The sequence below is a fragment of the Myotis davidii genome, unplaced genomic scaffold (assembly GCF_000327345.1).
Source record: "Myotis davidii unplaced genomic scaffold, ASM32734v1 scaffold609, whole genome shotgun sequence".
NCBI lineage: Eukaryota > Metazoa > Chordata > Mammalia > Chiroptera > Vespertilionidae > Myotis > Myotis davidii.
In genome coordinates, this window is record NW_006300164.1 from 2,908,033 (window position 1) to 2,915,687 (window position 7,655).

The 7,655-nt window shown below is 63.6% G+C and overlaps 1 protein-coding gene across 1 annotated transcript in view; it reads left to right on the forward strand.

The window, feature by feature from the left end:
- The window catches only part of VAV2 (vav guanine nucleotide exchange factor 2), a 121,363-nt gene that overhangs the window by 51,123 nt on the left and 62,585 nt on the right, over positions 1–7,655 (forward strand). The window contains exon 3 of the mRNA XM_006776595.1: positions 5,574–5,632. Within this exon, the coding sequence (XP_006776658.1) occupies positions 5,574–5,632 (59 nt within the window). The remainder of the gene's footprint in view (positions 1–5,573; positions 5,633–7,655) is intronic.

Sequence of the window (7,655 nt, forward strand, 5' to 3'; positions counted from 1 at the left end):
GCTCCGGGGGCTCCGGGCGCCCCGGCCTCAGCCAGCTCCCCGTGGGCCAGGAGCAAGGAACTGAGCCAGCGGGAGAGGTTCCCGCCCTCGGGCGCCCGAGATGTGCTCGTGCGTAAAAGCCGGGTCCCTAAGCCATCGCGTCAGAGACACGGGTGCCAACGGAGAAGTGACTGCCGCCAGCTGAGATACAATGTTCGTTCCCCTTCCCGTGAAAGTGGCCATCAGTCAGGGAGGGCGAGACGCAGCTCTGAAACCCATCCGCCTCCCCAGGCAGCGGCTGCTGTCACTCTCCTATTAGCAAGCGGACTTGACGGATGGTGGCTGCCCGGAGCCGGGAGCGGATGCGCCAGAAATGCCGTGGGCGGGGGCTCGGGGGAGAAACTTAGCCAGGAGGCTGCACTGTTCTTCCGGCCGCTTCCCCTTTAGGGGCACTTGGTGCTCATCAGACCATCCAGGTTCCCAGCCCTCTCTGCTGCTGCAGGCAGGTGACCACTCTGACCCTCCGTATCTTTGTCTGACAAGTGACAGTGCCAGGCTCGCGGTTAGAGTTCAGGCTGGAGGTCAGGGCTCAGGCCCGAGGTCAGGGCCCAGGCTCAAGGTCACTTCAGCTCAGTTCACTCAAGGCGGCTCCTGGTGGGCCTGGCGCTCTGAGCGCTGCTCCGGGCTCTGACCCGGTGGGATTGCCAGTCTGGCCAGTAACTGGTTGTGTGCCCAGGGCTGCGAGTCCCCAGCAGCTGGGGGCCGTGGCTTGGCTCTTCTCTGGCGGATTGCCGCGGGGGGTGGCGGGGGAAGAAGCAATCCATCCCATCCCTGGCAACTTTTCATGTCTGCGGGAGGCTTTCACTCCTCAGTGAAGATGTAGACGATGCCCGAGAAAGGGCTGGGCCAGGGGGCCGGGCTCAGTTTCCTCACCTGGGAAATGGGGTGATGGTCCCGACCCCACAGGGGTGTGGTGGGGCCACACTACACTCTGAGTCAGGAATCGGTGTGCCAGGCAGGGGCGGCCCGGGCCTACTCGGGAGCCAGCTGTGTGGACGCTGCTTCCTGGCTCCCGGGTCAGTGTCCGCTACAGGGAGAGGGGAGGGCGAGGTGTCGTTGGGCCTCTGGGAGCGGGGGAGGTTTCAGGTGGGGCCCCGCCCCGCGCTGTCTGCACTGCCCGTTTAGGACCCCAGGCCTGGCGCCACGGGGCTGCTTTTGGGATCCTTGTACCTCCTGGGCTGTGACTCACCGCAGGGCAGCAGACCTGTGTCTGGTGAGAGGCTTCCGCTGGGTCAGAGAAGAGACGGGCTGCTGCTTGTCTGCTGCCGGGGGTTGAGACGCCTCCTGTACTTAACACCTTTATCCCACCCACCCTTTCACCTCCATGGGGGAGGGGGCCTCCCCAGGCAGCCAGCCTGGCGCAACTGCTGGAGGGAACTACGGGGGTTTGTGGGGGGGAAGGAGGGCAGGAGTGAGGTGCATTCACAGCAGGCTCCCCAAAGCCAGTGTGGGTGGGCCTCCAGGGCCCCACGCAGCCCTGCTCCTGATGCCTGAGGGCGAGGTTTGTGGTCCCGTCGCCACCATCAGCCTCATCCAGAGCGGAAGCCGGCCTTGCTGGGGCCGCAGCCAGGCGGGCCGGCAGCTGGGTTCGCCTGGGCTTGTCCCCTGTGGGCCTCCGTTCCTCCCCAGGAAATGGGAGGGCGGCCGCCGGGTCCCGTGGGGGTTCGGGGATAAAATGCAACGGAGCTGACAGCTGGGCAGGCGGGAGGCCCAGACGGACGGTCGCTGTAGGCGCTGATGGAGCGTCCAGAGCGAGAGCCTGGGCCCCAGCGCCCCGACCCCGCGTGGGCTCTGCCTGGGAGTCCCGGGGTGGCCTTGGCAGAGCCCTCCCACCTCCCCGGCTCTGCGCTTTCTCGCCGGCACGGGAAGAACCTGGCGGGATGGTCGCCAAGCCCCTCCACCGAGTCTCACTCCTGCCAGGCTTCCTGGGCGGGCACAGCTCCCGCTCCGGCTCCGCTGGCTTCCCAGCCTGTGCCCGCACTTCCCCTCGAGGTCCCTCCTTTGGTTTGAGTGACATATTTTGATTCCGAGGCTTTGGGGCGAGGCTGGCCCTGTGGGTTGGACCCCGCAGACGGCCCCTGTCCAGCACATCCCCCATCGTGCGAGCGTGTTCGCTGCAGAGAAACGGGAGAGAAAAGGAGCCACGCCGCCCAGCTGACATTTCATGTTACCTGCCCGTTAACGAGCTAATGTTTTTAAAGATTCGGTCCCCTCCCTCCTACATGTTTTACAACCTGTTTTCCCGATGGTGTTTGTGGATGTGCTATAGCAGTAAGTCCCTCCTCCGACCCCGGCTCAGGAGTCCGCTGTGTGGGCACGCCTCCCTCTTCATGTCTCTGTGTTCTCAGCCGGGCGCTGCCAAATGTTCGCCTGTTTGTAAACTGCTGCAGTGAACGCGTCTGGAATGAAATTGTTCGCGCACCCGGAGTGGGAACGCGGCATCGTCTTTGATGCCTTCCTAAGGCTCCGCCTGCAGAGCGCCCCCAGCCTATCCGTCAGGGTCCCGAAGGTCAGGGTCCCGCAGCACACGGCCCCTGCCCCGCAGCACGTGGCCCCCGCAGCACGCCGCCTGGAACCGCCTGGTGGAGCTCCCCCCAGCGGGCGCCCCACGGACTGCTCTGCAGCCTTCCTTGGTGCCGGACTCTCTGAGCGATGAGGCCTCCGGAATGTTCTCCGGCATCTCCACAGAGATTGGTAGCCGGTGTTCAGGCCTGCACAGCCCAGGCTCCCGGAGCTGGCCCTGAGCCCTGACCCAGGACAAGGGGGGACCTTAAGGCTGTGGCTTCAGGGCTGGACCCCGAGCTCCACGACCTGCACCTCTGGCTCTTGCGGGGGCGGGGAGGGGGGAGCTGTCCCCCTGGCCTCCCACCTGTCCCCATGCCCCTCGCACACGGCCCTTTGCTGGCCCAGGAATGAAGCTCCATGGGCCCAGGTGGTGCTGGTTCCTTGGGGGTGGAGGGCGGACGGGGAGGGGGCAGCGGTGTGTCTCCATTTCATTCATTAACTGTGGGAAGATGAGACGTGGAGATAAAGTGGGAAAATGTCATCCTTTGACATTTACGTTTTCAGACGCGTTGGCAGGTGGTGGGGGAGGTTTTAGATCCTCTCCCCGAGCGACGAGTGACGGCTCCGGGAAGCCGGGCGCCCTGCTGGGAGGCACTCCCTGCTCTGGGTCCTTTCACGAGGGGCCATGCCTCAGCGCACCCCGCGGCGCTGTCGGCCCCGTTTGCCCGCAGCCTCTCTAGCCCTCAGCCCTGGGGCAGGGTTTCCTGTGGCTCCAGGAGGCACACAGTCCCGCGGAGCCAGGGACAGGCCTCGGGCGGAGCCGGGCACCTGAGCCTGTTTAAGGAGCTGCTGGTCTGGAGGGGAACCCAGAGCCGAGCCCTTTACAAACCGCCAGGGACCAGTCCAGCCTGGGGCAGAGGCTGCTGTGGTCACCGCTGGGGAAGCCATCCTGGGCCCCGGGACCACGGGCACCGGGAGGGCGCAGAGCGTCTCCCGTCCTCGGCTCCCGATCTGCGGCAGCTCCTCCCCGGGCGAAGCCGCGCCTTTGCGCTGATCCAGGTTGGCAAATGGTCGTGTCTCCCGTGTGCATGCTGACCGAGGGCTGGTGCCCAGCCTGCGTCTGGCTCGTCGGGGAGGAGTGTGCCAGTTGATTAGTGATGTCTGCCCGGCGGGCATCGGAGGGGGGCGGTTCGCAGGCCGGATGGTCTCCAGGCCCCATAGCCGCCAGCCCTCCCAGCTCTGACGCGTCCAGCTCCTGCCGGGTAACCGGAAGCGCACGCGGCAATATCGCTCCGATTTGTTCTCTGTAAATATTTGGAGTCTGAAAGCCAAGAAAACAGCCAGAGCCACGTTGCTTGTGGACGATCCCTCAGGGCTCCGGGCCGGGAGCCGGCTGGCGGCTGCGTAATGCGCGATTGAGTCTTGTCTGAGGGCACAGATGGGGCCTGTCACCCCCAGGTCCATGGCTTCTGCATGCCAGGCCCCTGAAACAGAACCACCGCCGGAAGGTGGGCTGCTGGCCGGGGCTGCCGCCTTGCAGGCTGAAAAGGGCCCTTCTGTACGGTTTTGGGGTGTCCCCGAGCCTTTAAAGAATTGCTGCCAGCAGACCAGCCGGAAAGGACGCTGGAGGGATGTGTCCCAGCCGCGGGGCCTTGGGTGGGGGCCCTGCCTTCAGTGTTCCTGTCTCCCAGAGTGTACGGCAGGCCAGGCCTTGGGCGGGGTGGAGGGTTCCTCAGGGCAGGGCACCTAGAGGCCTTTTGGGCTCCGTTCCTGGGACACCCAGCACCCAGTGGGGGGCATCTGTGAATTTAGCAACCGGCCACCAGGGGTCGTGTTCAGGTTCCCTTTTCCCAGATACACCCATGTGTGCGTGCGCACACACATGCACACACTCATACATGAGCACACACTTCAGTTCTTATGCACACTCAAGCTCATGCTCATAAAAGCATGCACGCAGCCATGAACATACACGCACACACACGCACACACACTCATACATGAACACACACTTTAGCTCTTATGCCCACTCAAGCTCACATGCTCACAGAAGCATGTACACACCCATGAACACATGCCCATACATGTGCACATACACTTGCATACATGAACACACACTTCAGCTCTTAGGCACACTCAAGCACGCACGCACACATGAGCACACACAGGTGAACTCGTGCTCACACAGCGGCTCCTCCAGGGTGAGGCCGCCACCCACCTCCCTGGCGCCCAGTGAGTCCTGCACCGAATCGTGAGCAGCTCCTTGATGTGCTGGTATGTGTCACACTCTGTGCTCCAGGGTCGGCCACCGCCCTCTCCGGCCCCAGCTTCCCACGATCAGTGCGGAGCCCGATGCCCGCAAGCCGCCCGTCGTGTTGACGATCGTGGAATAACTGCGCGGGGCCTTGCGGAGCCGGGGCGGGTGGTAGCTGTGTGTCTGGGGCAGGCTGGCCGGGACTCGGGGGGGCGGGGGGACCCCAGGGAGGAGTGGCCATGGTCGTCCCGGAGCCGGTGACAGCGCCCTTTCTGACAGCTGCTGGTCTGGGACACCGCCAGGACCCCTCACGCACTCTGATCCTGCCCCGGCCGCCGGGCAGCCCGCGGAGATCAGGGCACCCAAATGACCCATTCTGTGCAATAATTACAAAATAGGTGTCGGCCTCAGCACCGGTTTGCTGTTCCCCCCAAGGTGAAGTGTGCTCGCGAACAGTCCTCTGCTTCTATAAGACCTTGAATTGCCGCTTTATTTTATTTTACCTTAAATATATATATATTTATTGATTTCAGAGAGCAAGGGAAAGGGAGAGAGAGATAGAAACATCAGTGATGAGTGGGAGTCATTGATTGGCTGCCTCCCCTCCTGGGGCTGGAACCCGGGCATGTGCCCCTGACTGGAATTGAACCCGGGACCTTTCAGTCTGCAGGCTGAGGCTCTAGCCACTGAGCCAAACTGGCGAGGGCTGCATTACCGCTTTCCAGTGACTTCTGTTTCCTTGTGACTGACAGGAGCCTCTTTTGTCTTCCCCCAGGTCATCTCTGCCGTGTCCAGACTGTCCCAGCACAATGTGGCCCAGAACAAAGGGATCAGGTAAGCCCTCGGCACAGGCCCGCCCTCCGCCTGCCCCCACAGTCTGGGCCCAGCCCTGCAGTGTCAGGCCTGTGTCCTGGTCGTGAATCTCCCGCGTGTTCCGAGTTCCGAGTCACCTGTTGGCCGTGGCTGGCAGGGCGGGAGGAGGAGGAGGCGCCAGCCCGCACCGGGAACATCTCGCAGGCGTGCGACTGATGGCTGCAAAATCGGTTTCGATTTAGGCTATCAGATGAGCAAATCAGTCCTTTCACAGGTCAGTGCCCGCGCGTGTGCGCTCTGCACGCGCCAGGAGCGGGGCTCCCTGGGAATGGAGGAGCCGGCGGTTGTTTGTAGTGACGGGGACCGCCCACCCGGGCCTCAGGTCTCCTGGCAGGAACGTCTCTGCTTGGTGTCCGTTCTGCTCAGCCTCCTGTCGCCACCCCCCGGCCCCCCACCCCGCCTGCGTCTGGCGTCTCACCTCTGACACATGGAGGGGCCCATGGGGGGAAGGGCGAAGGGGGAAGGGCAGCCCCACATGGCAGCTGCTCATGGCGGGTTCCGGCCCACAGATCAGGGTCCGAGAGATGGCGGCATGAAGACCGGGTTCCGGATCGAAAGGGATGGGCCCTTTTTGAATCCTGGGAGGACAGGGGTCAGCGGGGGTGGGGGTGGGGGTGACAGGCCTGGGAGGTGGGAACAGTTCCCCTCACTTGAGGCTGGTGGGACTCTGGGAGGGGCCTTTTCCTGGTGTTGTCTGTGGGGGACACCGCCCCCCTGCAGGCCAGGGGGTCCCAGGACCATGGCTCGGGGGGAACCTGGGCCAGCACAGCTGCCCCTCAGTGGGGCTGTTTGCCCAGGTTCAGGGTCACACAGATGCTAGGGTGCCCCGCCCAGCTGCTGGGCCTCAGGGGACTTAGACATCCCATTGACTTGAGGATTTTTGCTTTTTGTTTTTTTAAAATATGTTTCTATTGATTTCAGAGAGAGGAAGGGAGAGGGAGAGAGAGAGAAACATCAAAGATGAGAGAATCATGGATCGGCTGCCTCCCGCACACCCCACACTGGGGATGGAGCCTGCAACCCGGGCACGTGCCCTGACCAGGAATCGAACTCGGACCTCCTGGCTCATAGGTTGATGCTCGAGCCCAAGCCACACCGGCCGGGCGGTTTTTGTTGTTAATGTCAGGCGTGGGGTAGGCTGTGTCACAGTGTTTCCAAACGAGAGAGTAAACACATACCAGAGACACATACCGATGCCTCAGGGCGTGAAGGCAACAGCGCCACGAGCCCTCCACCCGCTCCCGCTCCCGCTCCCGCGCTGGAGTGTCGCCTCTACCCAAGGCCCGGCCGCCTGGCTGGTTTCCTTCGTGCCCTCGAGGTCTGTCGTTTAAAGATGTTTCGTTAGAAAAGCGTGTCCTTCCTGGGGGCAGAGGCAGCACGCGGTTTTGATGTTTTGTTTTTCCCAGAAACGACCGTCTGTTCGCGTCCCGCTGGCCCGTGACGAGTGTGGGCTGCGGTTGTACTGCTCCGCCGTTTCCAGCAAATTCCTTGTCTAGTCCGCGTCGCACCCGCAGGCTGGAGTGCGGCTCAGGCACTTCACGTGCTCTTACCCGTGGTGCTAGAGCGGGATCTCTAGTTCTGCAACCTTCTCCCCCCACCGGACGGGGCGGGGAACCCCGTTACATTCCTGGGGGCGGCACAGCGGCCTGACGTTGCACGGACGTGGTTGCGCTGCGGCCTCGGCGCCGCCTCGGTGCTGTTCCAGGCTCTCCCCTCCCGAGGCCCAGGCCGTCCCCACCCCGTCTGCAGCTCCCAGGCCCCTTTCCCGGGGCTTTACCGCTGGCGATGAGACCCTGGGTGGCGTAGAGAGTGGTGAAGGGCTCCATAGCTGCCCTGCGTCTGTCCCAGTGCGTGTCCTGCCGTCTGATGAGCGGAACGGCCCCTGGAATTGGGTGGTGCCCTCGCTCCTGGTCTTCCTGCCCCTGCTGCCCCCTCTCCCGTGGCCCCAGCACCCCGACGGCCCCGTGCTCCCTGCCAGAGCTGC